Source organism: Phascolarctos cinereus, unplaced genomic scaffold (genome assembly GCF_003287225.1).
Source record: "Phascolarctos cinereus isolate Bilbo 61053 unplaced genomic scaffold, phaCin_HiC Scaffold_9;HRSCAF=440, whole genome shotgun sequence".
In the NCBI taxonomy this organism is placed as follows: Eukaryota; Metazoa; Chordata; class Mammalia; order Diprotodontia; family Phascolarctidae; genus Phascolarctos; species Phascolarctos cinereus.
The window spans coordinates 115179654-115200892 of record NW_027556402.1 but is presented as its reverse complement, the minus strand read 5'-3'; the positions used below and the strand labels follow the sequence as shown (position 1 = coordinate 115200892).

General features: G+C 37.0%; 1 protein-coding gene and 1 pseudogene across 1 annotated transcript in view; one reads left to right on the top strand and one right to left on the bottom strand.

The window, feature by feature from the left end:
* Positions 1-21239, bottom strand: part of INPP4B (inositol polyphosphate-4-phosphatase type II B) — a 917092-nt gene that overhangs the window by 116059 nt on the left and 779794 nt on the right. The window contains 1 exon segment of the mRNA XM_078148459.1: positions 7475-7647. Coding sequence (XP_078004585.1) covers positions 7475-7647 — 173 coding nt within the window.
* LOC144455315 (ribonuclease H1 pseudogene) lies at positions 13153-13737 on the top strand (annotated as a pseudogene).

Here is a 21239-nt window from a genome sequence, read left to right as displayed (position 1 = left end):
GGAAGGGAGCTACCAGGAGAGCATTTTCATGGAAGACGGTGGGCAATGGCAGAACCATTGAAGACAATGAGGTCATTTGGATGATCTCTTTTCACTTTGCCTCTTTACTCCATTTTTCTGCATTCTAGCCAACTAGAGGTATTGTAAGAGGAATTCTCAATCTTCTTTCACCCACTATCGAACAGTAGAGAGTACCTTGGATCCATTCTCTGCTTCATTCCTTACCTAGCCTTAGTCACTGAATGGGCATTGCCTCAGTCAAAATGAGACCTGTTAAAGACCTTAGTTTAAAAAGGCCAAGGTCTCCCACTGCATCCAGGGCCATCTCCAGTCATCCTGATCTATATCTTGACCACTGGACCCAGATGTCTCTAAAGGAGAAAGTGAGGCTGGTGACTTTGCAAATCTCTCCCTCACTTAAATCCAGTTCACTTGCATGTCCTGGTATCTTCTCCCTGATGTCATGGTCTTATTTGTGAATGAAGGACAAACAACAATAATGACTCAGCTTTAGTCTATGGTTATGACCTTGTGTAAATCACTTCACATATCTTGGCTTCATTATTCTCATCTGTACAGTGAAGGCGGTTGACTAGATGAGATGGCAAGTACCTTCTATCTTAGGATTTATGATCCTCTAATTCCTTCTGGTCAAACCTTAAAACCATTGGGTGAAAGAAAACATGAAGGACAATAGATTAATTAAAGGTCTTTTAAAATTTCAATGATTTCTTCCTTCTTAATGAACCTAGAAGCTAGTGTTAATATTATAAAAGAAGTCCAGGGAAGTGTGAAGGAAAGAAAGATTTTTTTTCTTTTTTTCTAACCTTTTCTGCCAACTGATCCTAGTCAACTGCGAGCCTCTAAGCTTCAATGATGAGTTTTCTCAGGCTGACAGGTCACCATAATTAGGCCACACCTCCCCAGACAACCTCTGTGTTGTATGTCTATATATGCACATCCTTATAAATATAAAAAGTCGCAGTGTTTCATGGAGAATGGAGTCTCACTCAGCCTGAAGGTCTGGGATCCTAAATTCAAATCCTGGCTCTGACACATACAAATTATGTCACTATGGCCTAATCATTTAACTCTCCAAATGCCTTGAGCAAATCTCAAAGACTCTACGTTGCAGGTCAGTTGCCAGTCTGCATCCATGGAAGGAATTTCTGCACCAAGAGTTCCTAGAATGATGATTTAACAGGAATGTACCAAAAAAAAAAGATGAACTATAATTAATTAATATAGAATATTTTGTTCTTGTCATATAAACTAAGCTGGTACCCCAGATGGATGTTATCCAGGCCACTGGTATATTTTATAATGCTACATTGAGAGGACCTGTGTCTTTCATGGAAATAGAGCTCCCTCAGTTGGAAAGGGAAGAGATTTCCCGTGTTTCTCCTTTCAAACTCATGTGCTCACTATAACGTAATTCCCATCAATAAATTTGTAGTCTAGCCATCTGAAGTCTAAAAAAAAAAAGTAGTATCAGTCTGATATGAATTGCAGATAACTTATCCTGGGGATGTTCTATTTGCTATGGACTGGAAAGAAACTAAGAGATGTAGTTTCTTCTTTCTGTCAGAGATTTTTAACTTTTTTTTTTTTGGTATCATAGACCTCTTTGGCGGGTTAAATCCCATGAACAACTTCTTAGACTGATTTTATTTTATAATGGAAGGAAATACTGCATGTTATTATTTTTAATTTTTAATTTATTTTTAATTCCACATTCTTTCTCTTTTTCCCCCTCTTCCTCACCTGCTGAAAAGGCAAGAAACACAATATCCATTTCATGTATGTGAAGTCTTGCAAAATATACTTCTGCATTAGCCATGTTCCAAGGGAAAAAAATAAAATAAGAAAATAAAGGAAAAATAATATGCTTAAATCTACAATCTGAGTCTGTTTTCTATCTGTGGGTGGGTACTGTTTTTCATCATGAGCCCTTTGGAGTTGTGGTGAATACTTATATTGATCAGTTATTCATTCTATCACAGTTGATAATCTTTACAATATTGCTACTCTGTAGATCTGTCTCCATATTCTGCTCACTTTGCAACGGTTTGTCAATGTCTTCCCAGGTTTTTCTGAAATCAACCCCTTTATTATTTCTTATAACATGAGAGTATTACATTACATTCATATAGCTTATTCAGCCATTCCTTAGGTGATGGGCATCCCTTTAGTCACCAATTCTTTGCCACCACAAAAAGGATGACTGATATAAATATATTTTTTACATATAGGTCTTTTCCCTTTTTCTTTGATCTCTTTGGGACACAGACCAAGTAGTGGTATTACTGGGTCAAAGGGTATGCAGATTTCTGGCCCTTTGGGCTTGGTTCTAAATTGTTCTCCAGAATATTTGGACAAATTCACAGCTCCCCAACAATACATTATTTTACCTATTTCCCCACATCTCCTCTAGCATTTGGCACATTCCTTTTCAGTCATCTTAGTCAATCTAATGCATGTGAAGTGACACCTCAGTCTAATTAGTATTAATCTAATTATTAGTGATTTAGAGCTTTTTTATATGACTATTGAAAGCTTTGATTTCTTCTTTTAAAAAATCCCTGTTCATATCCTTTGACCATTTATCAATTGGGAAATGGTTTTTATTTTTATAAGTATAGCTCAGTCTCCTCTATATTTAAGCAATGAGACCTTTATCAGAAAAATTTGTTATAAGTTCTTCCCCCTAGTTTCCTGTTTTTCTTCTAATTTTCGTTGTATTGGATATCTTTGTGCAAAAACTTTTTAATTTTATATAATCAATATTAACCATTTTACCTCCTATGATCCTCTTTATGACTAGTTTGGTCAGGAACTCTTGCCCCACACATAGATGTAGCAGGCAATTTTTTTTCTCTTGTTCCTCTAATTTGCATATAGCACTCTGCATATGTAAAAATCACATACCCATTTTGAGCTTTTTTGGTACACAATGTGAGGTGTTGGTCTACTTCTAGTTTCTATTGAACTGCTTTCCATTTTCCCCAACAGTTTTTCTCAAAGAGTGAGTTCTTGCCCCAATAGCTAAGATCTTTAGGTTTATCAAACATGAGGTTACTGTACTCATTTCCTTCTATATATTGTATACCTAACCTATTCTATTGCTCAAACACTCTATTTCTCATTCAGTACCAAACTGTTTTGATGATTATTACACTTTGTAATAGTTGGAAATCTGCTAGGCTCTCTTCCTTCAGATTTTTTTATTGATTCCCTTTATATTCTTGACCTTGTGTTCCTCCAGATGATTTATTTTCCTAGCTCTATGAAGTAATTCTTTGGTTGTTTGTTTGGAATACTGAGTAAGTAAATTAATTTAGGTAGTATTGGCATTTTTTATTATATTGGCTCAGCCCACCTGTGAGCAATTAATATTTATCCAATTATTTAGATTTGTTGAAGAGTGTTTTGTATTTGTGTTCATATAATTCCCATGTGTCTTGGAAGGTAGACTCCCAAGTATTTTATATTGCCTACAGTTATTTCAAATGGAATTTCTCTTTTTATTTCTTCCTGCTAGATTTTGTTGGTAATTTGTCAAAATGTTGATGATTTATGTGGTATTATTTTAGATCCTGCTACTTTGCTAAGGTTGTTAACTGTTCCAACAAGGGTCTTCTAAATAAACCATCATATCATCTGGAAAGAGTGATAGTTTTGTTTTCTGTTTGCCAATTTTTATTCCTTCGATTTCTTTTTTCTTGTCTATAACTGCTATTTATAGCTATTATATATAGCTAGCATTTTGAGTACCATACTGATAATGGACATCCTTGTTTCACCCAATATCTTGTTGGAAAGGCTTCTAGTTTATTTACATTACAGATTATGTTTGCTCTTGGTTTTAGGTGAGTACTACTCATTATTTTAAGAAATGTTCCATTTCTTCCTATGCTTTCTATTCTTTCTATTAGAAATGAGCATTGTATTTTGTCAAAAGCTTTTACTGCATCTATTGATGTAATGATGACTTTTTATTTTGCTATTTTTGTTATTTAGATGGTCAATTGTAATTGCAGTTTTCATAATACTGAACCAGTCCTGCATTCCTGGTATCAGTCCAGTCTAGTCATAGTTCATGATCGTTGTGATAAATTCCTATAATCTCCTTGCTAGTATTTTATTTATTTTTTTGCAACAATATTCATTAGGGAGATTGGCTTCCAGCTTCTATTTTTGCTCTCTGTGGTTTAGGTATCTAAATCATATTTGTGTCATTAAATATCTGTTCTCTTTTTTGTTGATATAGATGCTTAGAGATATAAATTTCCCCCTAAGTATTGCTTTGAAGTTTGGTATGTTGTCTCATTGTGGGTATTCAGTTATTTTAATCATGTCTGACTCTTCATGACCTCATTTGGGGTTTACTTGGCAAAGATATTGGGGTGATTTGCCATTTCCTTCTCCAGTTCATTCTACAGATAAGGAACTGAGGCAAACAGGATTAAGGAACTTGCCCAGGGTCACACAGCTAGTAAGCATCTGAGGCCAGATTTGAATTCACTAAGATGAGTCTCCTGACTTTAGGCCCAGCACTCTATATATTGTGCCACCTAGCTGTCCCTATTTCATTACTGTCATTATCTTCAATAATATTATTGTTTCTTTACTTTGTCTGATGTCATGATAATTATCCCTGCCTTTTTTAACTTAGCTGAAATATAATAGATTCTGTTCTAGCCCTTCATTTTAAATCTTTGTGTGTCTTTCTGTTTCAAGTGTGTCTCTTGTAAAAAATACATTGTTGGATTCTGATTTCTAATACATACTGCTATGTGCTTCTCTTTTATGGGTGAATTTATCCCATTCACATACACAGATATGATTGATAACTTTGTATTTCCTTCCATCTATTTTTTCTATGTATCTTGCTCCATTTTTATCATGTCCCTTCTTCAAAAGTTTATTTTGCTTCTGACTACTGTCTTCCTTACTCTAACTTCCCTGTTACTACCCTCCCTTTCCTTAGTCTCTTCTCTGCCTACTTCCCTATTAAGATGATTTCTATAACACTTCATGTGTGTATGAATACATACATAAATACTTAATACATATGTGCCTGTATATGTATATGCATATATGTATGTATATTCTTCCCTGCATGAACCAGTTCTGATGAGAGTGAGGTTCAAGTGTTGTCTACTTCTCCATTTTGCCTTCCACTGTATAAACTTTTCCTTGTATGCCTCATTGATACGAGTTAATTTTCCCCATTCTTTATCTCTCTTCCATCCTCTTTCTCAGCTTTCAATTCTTCTTTTAAGATTATCTCAATATAATAGGCTTATATCCATACTCTCAGTCTAAGTAAATTCCTTCTAAGTGCCCCAGTGATGAAAAACTTCTTAGTGGTTACAAACATCATCTTCCCATATAGAAATGTAAATAGTTTAACCTTGCTAAGTCTCTTATTACCTCTAACTCATGTTTACTTTTTTACGTTTCTCTTAAATCTTGGGTTTGAATGTTAGAAATTTTCTATTGACTCTTGTCTTTTCATCTGGAATACCTGAAAGTCTTCTATTTCATTAAATATTTGTTTTTCCCCTGTAGAATTATTCTCTGTTTTCCTAGGTAGGCTATATCGTATTCTAAATACTATACTCTATTTTGGTAGCTGCTAAATCTTGTGTGTTGCTGACTATGGCTCTACAGTATTTGCTTTATTTCCTTCTGTCTTCTTGAGTATTTTCTCCTTAAGTTGAGAGCTCTGGATTTTGGCTATAACACTCCTGGGAGTTTTCATTATTTTGGGATCTCTTTCAGGAGGTCACTGGTGCATTCTTTCAAAGTCTACTTTGCCTTTTGATTCTAAGATATCTGAACAGTTTTGTTTAATAACTTTTTGAAATATGATGTCTAGTCATTTTTTTATCATGACTCTCAGGTGGGCTAATAATTATTACATGATCTCTCTTCAATCTATTTTTTCCAAATCAATTGTTTGTCCTATGAGATATTTCAAATTTTCCATTTTTTCCAGTCTTTTGACTTTCTTTTATTGCTTTCTGATGTCTCATGGAGTCATTAGCTTTTTTCATTCTAACTTTTAAGGAGTTATTTTCTTCAGTGAGATTTACTACTTCTTGCCATTTGACCAATTCTGATTTGTAAGGATTTATTTTCTTCAGTATTTTTCTGCCTCTTTTACCAAGCTGTTTATTTTCTTTTCATTATTTTCTCACATAGTTATAATTCGTTTTCCCAATTTTTCTTCTGCCACTCTTATTTAATCTTAAAACCAAATTTTTTTTTCTCTTTTAAAAATCTCTTTCTTTAGTTCTTCTAGGTTGGGGTGGTATTCACTCTGCATTTTTCTCTGAGGTTTTGCTTATAGATGTTTTCAAGTCATTGTCTTTTTCTGAGTTTGTCTTGAGCTTCCCTATCACCAAAGAAGATTTTTATGGTCATGTTTTGTTTTGTTTTGTTTGATCATTTTCCACCCTATTGCTTGACTTTGAACAATATGTTATAACTATATAGTTCTAACAACATATATTTGGGCTCTGCTCACCTCTGCAAATGGGGGGGTGTCTGATTTGAGCTTCTGACTCTTATGTCCTCCTGCTGCTTTTATAGTTTAGTGGGACCTGTGAGTTTTTGGTACTTCCAGCATAGTGTGCTGTGGGGAGGTCTGGTCACTGTCTTCCTCATCTGTGCTCCGGTCCTCACATAGCTAGGATCCCTATTCCCTTTCACCCATGCCTACTCCTCCCTGACCTAGAAATGGGTAATGGGTGACAAAATTGCCAAACAGCACCTGACCCTGAGCCCGGTCCTAGCATAGGTGTTGCTAGGATCTCTTTCTGATCAGATGTTCAGTTCCCATGCTGTCTGTGGGCACTGGGCCATTCACTGCAATTGCTGCCACTGCCCAGGGTTACCACCACTACTGGTGCCACTTCTGCTACGTGTACTTCTGGTAAACATCTGTCCTACTGTCCAAAGTCCTATTTTTCTGTCTTCCTAAGCTGCCTTGAGCTGGAAAAATGATTCACTTTGACTTTTAATTGGCCTTCCTGACCAGAACTTGGTTTGATGCAATTTTTAGGTTGTTTTGGAGAGGGTGTATTGGGAGAGCTCTGTGAAATGTTGTTTTAGCTCTGCCATTTTGATTGTGCCAAAATGATACATTTTAATTAGATCTTAAATACAGATACATATTTTCCCCCTCCCAAATTAATGGACTCCTAAAATCGATTAAGAGACTCTTTGGGAATGAAAGGACTCTAAGAACTCAGCCCTCAGAGACAGAACTTTCTGGAAATTCTAGAAGTCCCTTCCATGGAATGGAAGAGCAAGCACAGACATGCATATGTAAAATGAAAAGAGATCAGAAATTGAATGCTAAAGTTAGATGACTTTTAAAAATGAATCAGGCACCATTGCCCAGCTCTTGGGAATATTAATATTGTCAACAACAAAACCAAGAAGAAGGCAGAACAGCACCTACCGCTTGGCTGAAGACAACGTCCCTCCGGAGCGTCAGCATCAGGCACTGGGGCAAGCTGCATGCAAGCTCCTGCAGTAGCACAAAGGTCAGAGACTGCTTTGCCCGGTTCACCACGTCACCCATGCAGTCCTTCAGGGTCAGGATCAGAGGGTACAGCTGCTCATACCAGTCTTCTAAGAAAACACAACAGAACAAAACAGGGCATTGGGGCATAGGACACTGGAAGAAAGATCCCGGGGCCCACGTTACACAGGCCACTTCTCTTCCCAAGCAGAGATTGGATATTTAACTCTCCCCCAAAGGTTCGGCCTGTAGGTCAAATAAAGATTTTATATGCTTCATGAAGTGGAAGAACAGAGGGATCTCAAATTGTTGGCAAAATTAAGGAACCAAAATCCAATAAAGAGTTAAAAGAATGTTCTCTTCACTATGTGGACACTTGGGTTTTTAATCTCCTTCCTAATTATAAATATAATGAATTATGTAAGTGCTAACTCCTTTCCTCAATTGCAGATTTTATTTAGAAAAGAGAGTTCTGCCTGGTGTCAGTTATTACAAATTCTGGAGGACTATGTGACATTCCACTTAATGTACTCAGAGATTAAACAGTAGGATGACAAATTAAATTTAATATGGATGAATGCATGCTGGAAAATGATTTATGCATGCAGGCAGGCCCTGAGATACATGATAAGCAGACAAAGACGTGGGTGTCATGGCAGTTAACTGGAAGCAGGCCTTCTTACAGGGGTCTCTCACCAGTTAGGGGATGGAAAAGGGTAAGGAAAACAATCTTCAAGTATCATAGTCACGATCTCATCTTGTCCAGTTTCATTAACTCAAATTAAGTGGAATACAAGGACCCAGATAAGGATAACCAAAATGGTTGAAGGGATTTACATCTCATTAAAGGCTGCAAATTAGTCCAAAATGTACTTCTGTTAAGTCCCTAGCTATCTGACTATATAAATAAAAGATTTTAGGGACTTTTAGGAGCATTATATAAAAGGCTTACTGAAGAACTCAGAATTATGGAGGTTATTTTGAAGGCCCATGCAAACAACAATGGCAGAGAAGGGAGAGAAATTCACATAATGAAAGTGAAATAAACCTGTCAGTAAATAAGATGACTCTCTGAATAAGGATTCATGATTATACCAGTGGGGTCACACTTTTTACCCATGCAGTTCAGAACCCCTCCGTGCTTTAATAGATTGTCTTCATGACTTCCTCAACTATTCCAATTAATCTATGATTTCACTGGTTTGGGTATTCCTACAGTGATGGAGACTATAAGCCCTGGCTGCCTGTCCACTTAGTGGGATTCTCCTCCATATCCTCATACAACTTTACCACAAACATTCCACCCAATTCCCTGGGAAGATAGGGTATGGGGGAGGAAAGCCCTTGTTTCTTTCCCTTGACACAGCAAGGATACCAGTAGAGCATTTAGACAGTCCACCTGCTAAGTTTTGCTTTTGCCATATGACCAGTCTATCTTTTTTACTCATACATTTCCCCAATGATGGCCTTCATTCTAGCTCTTCTTCAGTTATTTGCTACACACTGCAGCTTGCTTTTATCCACTATGAACGTCTCCATTGCCCTCTGTGGGATGTTCATTTTTAAATCTTTAGAGACCATATTATTCCATATAGCTCATAGCTATACATCACCATTAATATTAGTCTTAAATTATTTATTTATTATATTCATTAATATATTATTATATATTATTATGTTTAATTCTAAAATATTAGTCCTAAATGGGCATTTGTTTCTGTGAGAAAGTTTGGGGTGATTAAAAGGGTTTTATAAAGTCCTGATGGCAATCCAGTCCATTCTCTTCCTCCTATTTAACTTGGGGTACAGCTCATTGTCCATTGGACTGTCTGCCCCATATGTATATAAACTGAGAAGGTTGTCCACTTAATTGTGTATCATAATCTGGGCAATCAGCGTCATTAATTATTAGCTGATGTTGGCACAACTTTGGTGGCCAGATCTCTGGTGGTGAAACTCCAAGCTTAGCTAGACAGCTAACAATAGACTATACAGCCCTCTTCTAGTCCTATCCTCAAAGCCTCTTCAGGTTGGTAAGAACTGGGAGTTTATTTTGTCTAGCATAGCCTTAGACTGAGAATGAAACTAGATTCACTACCGAGCCACATTGAGATAACCAGCTAAGAGTTCAGTGAAGCAGCCAACAGTAGAGAACTCTGAGCAATTCCACTTTGCAGGAGTCTAACAGTATGTATCTTGTGTGTACATAGGTATTTGCATTTCGTCTCTTCCATCAGAATGTGAACATTTTGAGAGCAGGAACTATTTGTGTCTTTCTTCATATCCCTAATGCTTAGCACAGTGCCTGATGCATAGTAGGAGCTTAATCAATGCTTACTGGCTGAGTAAATTATAGATAGTAGTTAGGCTTTATAAAGAGTCAGGTCATTTGTAATCTTTCCCTCCTTAATGATTTGTAAAGACTACATTGGGCTAATCTTATTTTTACCAATACCAACAATAGTCTTATTTTCAAGCCACAAGAATCATCAGCAATACTCACAAAGGAACATCCTATGCTTTCCTTTTCTCTTGCCTTGCCCTCTCTTTTCTCTCTATCTCTCCCTTCCCCCTTTATTCCCCTTTCTACTCTCTTCCCTCCCCCCTTTTTCTCTAGATCTCACAGGCTTATGAACTCAGGCTCTCATCCACAAAGAAAAACACACAACTTAACACTTTCCTTTTAAGAATTTGAATACTGTTACTAATTGATGCACATAATGAATATTCCAAAATGACAGAGAGTACAGTGTGGCTTTGATTATTGAACTAGGTTGTGAGAACTGTCATGACGAACTTCTTCACAGAAGACTTACTTATTGAATGGAAGATAAAGACTACGTACAGTAGATGGCACTGGTTTATCAGGTTAAAATGGGCCTACTGTATTTATTGTCACTCATTCAATTCATTTCAGTAATATGTATTAAGTGCATTGTGCCCAAAACAGAGCTAGACACTAGCATCATATTCCTACAATGTGAATAGAATGTATTCCTTCTGGAAAAAAAACATTGAAGGTTAAGTAGATTTTTGTTTTGCTATTGCTTAAATGAAATAGACGAGATGTAGAGTTCTGGAAAGTTCCTTCTTAAAAAAATCTATTTAATGTAGTTTCTGAGTCTGAGCCAATAAGATCTTTAGAACAACAGTCAAGTCATCAAGTCAAGAATTCATTTATTACTTCATTCAAAATATATTTCCCCATGTGAAATGAATGGGCCATATTAGGCTGGGTGGGACAGGAGTGGGGATGCCAAGGTATATGAGACAAATATCTGTCATTCAGGAGCTGTCTTCATCTTAGAAGGAGAGTGAAGACTATAGAAGTATATCTGACTCCGGATAAATTTTAAATGATTTAATTTAATTAAAGCTGAAACCATGAATATCTTAGTCACCAATAAAATCTTATCTTGATCTATTGTAATCACATTAGAAATTTTATTATAAAATCTTCATCCTTTTAAAGTGACATAAAAAGAAAATACTGATGAGGAATGAAAGAATTACAAGTTGGTTTACCAGTAGAGTACTTAATATTGACAGTTATTAAGAGCAGGGCTAAGCTTTGGTTGACACAAAGATTTCAAAAATAGCATAATTCTGTCCCTCAGAGAGATTATAAACACAAAATATGTTGCAAACCTCAAAGTGCTATACAAATGTAAGTTGTTGTTATTGTTGTTAGGAATACAATATGTACATAAATAAGTGTAATACAGGGCAGAGATGGAGACAGGAGAGTTCTCAAAAGTGCTCTAGAAAAACTTGATGAGGAAGAATGCTTAATTTAAATTTTTTTAGTCTTTTTTTTTTTGGCATAACTTATTTCCCATCCATTTCTCCCACTGAATCCTTCCTAATAACAAGGAAAGCGTTAAGTGATGCTCAACTTGAAAGTAATCTCTTCTGAAAGTATATGCCCCTTTTTTCTCCAGTGGAGACTCCACCCCTTTACCAAGAGGAGGTAACTAAATTTTATCATCTGTTCAAGAGAATAGTTTTGCTGAATTATTCAGAGAAGGCTTTTTTAGATGAGGTGACATCAGAACTGAGTCTTGATGGAAGAGAAGGGTGTTGAAAAGTAGGGATGAGGAAGAAGAACATTCCAGGTCTGTGATAATCTACAGGTGTAAGTGATAAAATGTTAAACTGAGAAGACAGTTGGTGGTCTGAGAGCCTTAAAAGTCAAGATAAGGTAAAGAGAATTTGCATTTCATTCTGTGGGCAATAGTGAGTCATTTGAAGATTTTGAACAGGAGACCATTATGATCAGGTCCATCCATAGGTGAGAGACTCTTTGTGGAGGTTCAAATGACAGACTGGATGGGGAAGGTGCAAAGGGAGAAAAAAAGACTTCTAAGTTTTAAGCAGGGATGATGAGGACAGTAGCAGCATAAAAAGCAATAGGAGAGGTGAGAATAGAAGCAGATTGAGGAAGAAGTTTCAATCTGAGACATGTTGAGTTTGAGAAGTGAACCACTTATGGGGACAATATTACAAGAAAGCTACAAGTAAATTTGACTAATACATACGTATTTGGCAAACAAAAGAGAATTTTAGGACATCAGCAAATGCAAGTTGAAATTACTGCAGGATTTTTACCTTGTTAATATTCATCCAATGTATGTCTTAGATGCAGAAATAGACACAGGAGTTTAGGACAAATCAAAGAGAAGGAGAAATCGGCTCCTAAGTGGCTTTTTTGCCCCAGCGAACACTCCAGCCAAATCACATGACAACAGCAAATACTTGGGGGTTCCTATTGGCCATTTTGAGACTTGTCTCCTCCTCTTCCCTTTTGCTTCACTTCAAACTTGACCACACCTAGGTTGATCTATAAAAATCTACCTTCTGGCTAAGTGATTAAGATTTTTCAGTCTGTATTATCTAGCCTCTTAAAAAAAATCATGACCTTCACAAATTCATTTTTATGATTACAGTTCATTCTCTTGAGTTTGCAATTAGGTATTAACAGTACCCAATGAGCCCCAGGTACCACTAAATGCCTACAGTGTAGCCCCTACATAAATAACTCATATCAATTAGCAAAAATGGGAGGCCTATAGAATGTAAGCTCTATCCAGACGTTTGCAGCAATGGAGAAAAATATGAAGAGGATGTTTTATTGTCTATGTAAAAACTTTTTCAAACTCCTTAACTCTGAGACCAATATATGGAGGCTTTCCACAGGAAAACGTAAAATGTATCTAACTTAGTTGAGCTTTTCCTGAGCTTTAGTGAAATATGCTGGAAGCCATCCAAGCAGAGCCACTGTTTTCTAGATGTTTACTTGTTTCTGTAATATATTCAAGTGGAGGTCTCTAAAGGATTCAGAGATGGGTAGCTTGGTCCTTGCCCCCTCCTTCCCAGCTCACTCTATTTACAGAACAGGACATAAAAACTCTCTGGGCTCCATGGCTCACACGTTCCTCAAGAGGAAAATAAGAGCCAAGTATTAACTCTAGGAAAGCTGGATGGTTTCTTTCATAACACAATATATTTATCTTCCAAGATGCTCAAATGATTTGTTTCTTTAAAATCATTAGCCTCACAATCTCTGAAGGTATGACTTACTTTATTTTTTCACTGAGCCTTTGGAAAGACTGGAGATGAGTTGGAAACACAGTCCAAGGAGCTATGACTATGGTTGGCAGACTAGAGACTCTGAAAGTTGGTATGGGCAACCACACCAGGGATCAGACCCCAACACTGTGTATGTCAAGGGTGCCTGCAAAAATAATGGAAGACAAGGGGCACAAGGAGGTATTGGTGTCTACTGGGGACCAGACCATGATCTAAACATAAGTGGTACACATTCTCGACAACAGACAAACCAAAGAGCATCATTACAAGCAGCTACCAAAGAGATTAAGCAAGCAAAGGCCCAAAATAAGGACAGACTTACTGTGTGTATAGACAACCAACTTATCACCAAAGGTATGAATGAATGGATTGGCAATGAGGAAGAAAATGGCTAGAAAACAAGTAAAAATAAAGATGTTGTCCTCAGAGACCAATTCACCAAGCTGGATAACATGACTCGGGACATGGATGTTGAGTGGAAGTATATAACTGCTCAGTCAAAAGTTGAAGGCAATGCTGAAGCTCAAAGATTAGCCAGAGAAGCAACTAGAAAGAAGTTAGAAGACTCAACTCAGTACTTGGAGATGGTGTTAAAGTGTCATTCTCTTTAACCCTGCAATATAATCTCCAAATTATTTTCTCTTTACTCTTCTCCCACCCCACCCTACCTCTTGTGTTTGAGCTATCTTTCATGGCTCTCTGGAAATTTTTTCTTCATATCCTTTCTCATCTTCTTTTTCTATATGCTAATTTTTCTTCAATACTATAAACTAAAAAAAATACTATATACTATACTATAAGCATACTATAAACAACTATAGAAGTTGTTCACATGTACTAACAATAAGAGAAAGGCAGATATCCTCATCTCAGTCATATCCAACTGAACTCTGACTTACTCAACTCTTACTCCACATCACCTAGAAACCAATCCAGACTGCTTGACTACTCACATGATTTGGGGTAATGGGAGTCACCAATTTTTCCTTCAGGTAAAATGGACTGGGAAACAAACCTTGCCTTCTCTGCTTTCTAAGGACTTAACTGGCTTTAACATTTGCCCTACAGCATCCCGATATCATCTGACCTTCTGACAATCTAAAGATGCCTGTCTGGGTCATGTAATCTTCCCCTCTGGTACATCCTTATGATTTTTAGGACTTAGAACTTTTAAAAGTCTTTTCATTTACCCAGCAACTGAGCTCTCTAATACATTGTCTTCCCCTCCCCACCCACCCAACTGTGAACTTGACCACAGACTGTCTTTCTGTAGTTGTCATCCATCCCCAGCACTGAGCATAGCACTTGGAACTTAATAGGAACAGGAATTAAATAAATGTGTCTTCATTAATTCATACTGATTTATGGCTCCCCTGACCCTTCTGATAAGTGCCATTTTTACTTTGTGAAACAAATACCCCTTTTTCCATTTAAGACAAATCTTAAGTATATGACAAAGGTAGGAACAACAAGGAGGGATTTGGGAAGAGGCCCCAAATGGATGTTCATCTTCATCAGTAATGACATTAAATATTTCACATTTAAAATGTAATTTTTTGGCAAGATTTTTTTTTTTTACTTTTGCAATTCTGGATATTGGCTGCTCTTAGAAGTTTATTGAAATTTCTTACAGATTCTGGATGTCAAAGTCAAATAATTAAATTGTTTCTGTTTAAAAAATAAAATGAAATCAAATCAAATCAAATCATTAGCCTCACCAATCCTCAGGGTCATTGGATTATAAGATCACAGACTGAGAGCTACCCATAGAGGCTAATCCTTTGGTTTTACAGATGGGGCAACTGAGATGCAAAGAAGTAAACAGATTTGTCCAAAGTCATAGCTAGGACATGGAAGTGTCAGCATTCAAACCCAGGTCCTTTGACTAAAAATACGGGTTGATTATTATTTATGGATAGACATCAAAGTGAGCAGAAGGCTATATACCTATTTATGAATTTACTTATAAAGGAGATGAAAAGTCAAAACTTAAAACTCCCAAACCAATGCTCTCTTCTCTAATTTTAGAAAAAATGAAAAAGAAATAAAGTGATGACATTGCCTTACCAAAAACTGAATGTCTCTTATACGTGATGCATTGCACTAGTCATTGTGTGTCTATGTGCACGCACATATGTGTGTGTGTGTGTGAGCAAAGAGAGCTAACATTCAATAAGAACTAGCATTTATGTAGTTCATTAAGGTATGCAAAGTTGTTCACAAATGTAAACCTCATGTTATCCTTAACAACAACCCTGCAATGTAAATGCTATTACTATTCACATTTTACAGGTGAAGAAATTGACAGACCAGGGTTAAATGAATGACTTGTCCAGGATCATATAGCTTTTAAGTAAGTGTCTGGGCTGGATTTGAATTCATCTTCTCATTCTAGGTCAAGCGCTCTATTCACTGGGCCACATGTAGCTGTAGCCTTTTTTTCCCCCCAAAAGGCAATTGGGGTTAAGTGACTTGCCCAGGGTCATACAGCTAGCTAGTAAGTATCTGAGGTCAGATTTGAACTCAGGTTCTCCTGACTCCAGGGCTGGTGCTTTATCCACTGCACCACCTAGCTGCCTCTGTAGCCTTTGTTTAAAGACATATCAGATGCAGCTCTGACTTTCAGGAGCTTAAAATCTAGTAGAGGAAAAAAAAATACTCAGATAACTGGCACAAAAGGCAGAATGTAAGTGTCACAAAAGAAGTATGAATGAAATTCAACAATAGTCAAATCAACAAACGTTCACTAACGCCTACTATGTATCAGGTACCGTGGTACCTGCAGGGGATGTAGAAATGAAGCAGTCCTTATCTTCAAAGAAGACAATATATATTGTGTGAACATGTAATAAAAATTAATAAATGAACAAACAATTAAATGAATAAATATAAGGTAGTCAAGGCAGGGAGGCACTAGCAATTGGTAGTAGGGGTGGAAGGAGCAGAAAAGCACTGATATAAGACGTTGCTTTCGGGGGAAAATAACCTTGAAATTCTAAGAAACAGGAGTGAGAAGGGTGTGCCTTTCCAGCTATGGAGGCTACAACCTATGCAAAGACCCAGAGATCAGAGGAATGTTATGTGTGAAGAACAGCAAAGATTTATTAAGTGACTATTATATGCCGATTACTATTCCAGGTGCTAGAGACTCGAAGATAATAACACCAGTCCCTCCTCTAAAGGAATTTTTATTCATTTATAAGATACACAGATATTAGCAAAATTCAGCAGATTCAGAACAGGGAGATGTCTCCCACAACAAAGGTGAATTTAGCAGTGCATCACGAAGAACCAGTCATGTGAGATGGAGGCTGAAGGCATAATGTTGCTTAAAGAGGTGCTGATAGATGGTGACAAGGTCATTTCAGGTACAGGGAAAAGCACAAACAGAAGTATGGAAGTATGCATAGCAACGGAGGGCGTGTTTGTGGAATTGTGGGGATATTGGCGAGGATGAAAGAGAACATGTGTGTAGTACAGTGGGATGCAGGGCCAGTCGAAGCTAGATGATGCAGGGCATTAAATGCCACACTAAAGAGTTTAAACTTTATTCAGGATATGACAAGGAATTAGTTGTATGGGTGTGTGTGTGTATGAATAGACAGATATATCTATATCTATATCTATATCTATATCTATATCTATATCTATATCTATATCTATGTATATATTATACATACATACATACATATATGTATGTATGTGTGTAAAGATAAATATAGATATGCATGTACATGCATATATAGATATATGCATATGTGTGTATGGATAGCTAGATATTGCTATAGATACACATATACACATACATGTACATACATGCATGCATGTTTGTATTTTAGCAGAGTAGTAACATGGTCAGAGCTGTCCTTTAAATAAATATATGTCTTATGGAACTACCCCAATTTCAAAATCTCACACTCAGAAATTTCCCTCTCTGACCACATAATTTCTCATCTTTCTACTTCTCTCTTCCCCCTTAACTTCTCCTTAACTTGTTCTTTGCCTCATTCTGACCTCTGGTTCTTTAATATTCTACCTATATTCCATGTCCATCAGAGCACAGTATAAACACAAAAATTCAGAGGAGGGAGAAATCCTTTTTTGCTGAGGTAGGAATAGGAAGGGATTTGGATAGCTTCATTAAACCTTCTTTAATAAATTAAAACTGCACTAAGACTTTTGTGTCACCCTATATTTTTTCAAGGACTCCCCATATCACTCTTATGGGTATACCCTTCACTAATACAGGTAGCAACCCCTGCATGCCTTAGGAGATAGTCTCAGGAGTTCTGACTCAACCAACATTCAGTAGCTAATGAGCAATTCTGCTGCTGAGCACCAAAAGCCTTCACATCATGGTATAACCTACCCTATTAGAAAACTGAAGGTGACTTCTCTGCCACATTCTCTCTCCTCTCTGCTGGATCCTGCATTTTGGGATCCTTAGCTCACCTTCAATGTTCAACTCAAGGGACACCTCCTATAGAAGGCCTTTACTGGTGATACTCACAGTTGTTAGTACTCTACTCCTTCCCCCTAAAAAATAATACCTGGCATTTACTTTTTCTTTAATTTCTATTTACTTATCTGGGTATACATCATTCCCCTCTCCAACCCCCATTAGAGGGTGAACTCCTTGGCAGTTTTAATTTTGTCTTTGTATCACCATAATCTTTCATATAACAAATGCCTACTTAAATTGAATGAGGGCATATATTAGAAATTTAGAGTAAGATCTTTTATTACATATTCATAAATTAAGCCGAAGAGAACAGAAAATTAAAAAGTTTAAAAGAAAACACAGGCAGGGAAGTAAACATACAGCTTTCAAACAATTAACTAGACTGAGGCCTTCTGACTTTTTCCCAGGTTAAATACAGAATTTCTGGCACCTACAGGATGCACCTAAAGTGGGCACCATACCCAAATTAAAAACAAACAAAAACTGCAGTTAGAAGAGCAAAGGCAATCTTTTCTCAAGTCCAATGAACTTGGCCTGCTCAGATTTTGCCAGTTTGAGAAGAGAGTGGTACAATATTTTCCGTTCACATCCAAGGCAAAAAAAAAAAAATGAAGAGGAAATAGATGCATTTACTTGCCAAAGCCTGGGACTTTCAAAATTCTTCCACAATTCAATGTTGTCTGGCACTACAGTTATTGCCAGGCGTGACAGACAGAGGGCTGGCCTCAGAGTCACAAAGAGCTGGGTTTAAGTCTTGCCTCTTACATGGAATATACAGGATATGGAAGACTTAGACTTTTGTCAGAGATGTTCTAGGCATCTACCCAAGGCTAAGTTGCAGAGTAGTTTCAAATGTGTACTGGGGAGGGACATTTCCAAACCAAAGTGTTCCCCACACCAATAAAATCATAGCCCCAGACCAAAGAAAGAAAGTACTGGGAGGCTGGACATAGGAGACACACACACACACACACACACAACACACACACACACACACACACACACACACATATACAAATACGTGTACGTATACACACATATACACACACATATATGTATGTGTATTGCATATATGTGCACACATGAACATGTATGTCTGTGTATATATACATACACATATATGTATATATGTATGTGTATATATAAAAGCCAATTTCTGCACTGAAGGAATGTAAAGTGAATCAGTTTCCTAACAAAACCAGACATATTGAATTGACTTCAAGTGAGTACTTTGGGATGTACCTAGATTACATGATTCTAGCAGGCAACTCCTAATGGGAGCTGGTAATGAGAAATGTTCATATGATAATGTTGGATGACTAACGTGTTATAAAAGCTGGGTTAACTGTCTCTTTCCTTATACACGTTGGAGATATTCTTCTTTCAGGTTTTATCATGTAATTTAGTGGTAAGAGGGACTGATGCAGACATGAAAGATATTTCAGAAAACAATGGGAGCCTGTCTCACTTTAAAAAAAAATGGGAAAAAGTAAGTACAAACCAAAGTTCTGTTTTTGAAGCCTGTCTTCCTATTGGTTTAAATTTAAAACTGGGGAATTCACTGGGGGAGGAGGAAACTAGTCCCCAAGACAAAATAAAAACCATACTTAAGAATGCAACAGACTACTTAAATTGTAATATCTGAATTTACATAAGAAGATTGAAGCCTGGAGAAAGAATTGACTTAATTCAAGGTCAGGTTGCAACTAGAATCCAGGTCTCTTGCCTCTTCCTACATAATTAGACAAAGGATTTTAGTTTTCTGATAAATCAAGAATGATATTTGTAATAAGGCACAAAATAAAATTAAAGAAATTAAATTCTTTTGGGACCAGATGAATAGGATATTTTTCATTAGCATTACTCATTTTTATTTAACACTTAAAGGTTTGCAAAAGCACTTTATATATCTTATTTCATTTGTTCTTCATAATTACTATGGGAGACATGTTCTTATTACATTCATTTTACAAATGAGGGAACTGAAGTCTAGACAGGTTAAGTGACTAGACCTGGGTCACACAGCATATAATTGAGGCAGGATTTCAATCTAGAACTTCCTGACTTCAGATCTGGTACTTCATCTATTCCAACACAACACATGAGACCAATTTTTTTTTTTCTGTACCTGTCATTTCAGCAGTGGGTAGAAAGTTCATAGTTAAAAGTTCCCTTCATTTATGACAATCAGCAATTCATCCCGAACTTACAGCCTTAAAGAATTACTTGGGACACTGAGGTTAAGTGACTTGCCTATGCTTCTATGGCTAGTATGAGATAGGGGCACAGCTCTCTGATTTGATGATCATCCTCTAACCATGATAGAACTTTCAGTCATTTTTCAGTTGTGTCTGACTCTTCATGACCCCGTTTGGGGTTTTCTTAACAAAGATACTAGAGTGGTTTGCCATTTCCTTCTGCAGTTCATTTTATAGATAAGGAAACTGATGCAAATAGGGTTAAGTGACTTGCCTAGGGTCACAGAGTTAGTAAGCATCTGAGGTCAGATTTGAACTGCCCAGTGCTCTGTGCACCATAGCACCACCTAATTGCCACAGTAGTACACTGTATCTCAATACCTATTGATAAAAGCTTGGGAATATCTGTACTATTCAATAATCATGCTTGCCTTCCAATGGGACACACTTATACAGTATTATTGTTTCATGTTTCATATAGTCAAGCTCCTATATTTTCTATAATCAGAAGAATAGAAGATATTCTCTAACTCTCCCTTGCTGAATAGGAAGCTCTCAAATTTAACTAATTTAACTAAACCTGTTTACATGCATACATGCTGCAAATCAAGCCATAGATTTAATGCTCAGGAGGCTTTGGCTCTTCTTCTTCATGTGTGATCAGGATGACAATGTTTAAAAAAAAGGAGAAAAATCTCACCAAATCCAGGACAAATAAGGTCACCACCCTCAGAATGTGTCATTGAGAGTCTAAAAATCAAATGCAGCAAAGCAGTGAGCAGAAGTGAATGCATAATCCTAAAGCATTCCATTTTACCACAGACATGTGGAAAGTCAGTAATAAGTTCCCTCTTGATAAACCCCACCTTGTGACACTTGGGTGGAAGAGCCATGAGTTTGAATCCCAGCTGTCCCAAATCCAAGGTAGGTGTTAAGACCTTGGCTGAATCATTCCATCTCCTCATCGGTATAGTTATGATAATAATACCTACACTTTTTTTTTTCTGAGGCATTTGGATTAAGTGACTTCCCAGAGTCAGGCAGCTAGTGAGTGTTATGTGACTGAGGCTAGACTTGAACTGAAGTCCTCCTGACTCCAGCACTCATGCTCTATCTACTGCACCACCTAGCTGCCCACTATACCTCCACTTCTTACTCCACAGTGCTATTGTTAAGAAAATCAATCCGTGAATTTGGAAATGCAGCGTTAAAACCAACCTACTTGAGGTTAATGTCAACTTCAAGCACACTTGGCTGGTGCATCTTCCTTGGAATCTCCTGCTTTGGATTTTGAGACGTTTCTAGGTTCTCCTTTTATATCTTTAAGCTCCTCCTTCTCTAGTTTCTCCTAGAAGACTCTTTTTCCCACTCCATAAATACGGATGCCTAATATTTTGTCATTGGCTCTTTACTCTTCATTATCCTTTCTTCCTGGAGGTAAACTAACTGCTTC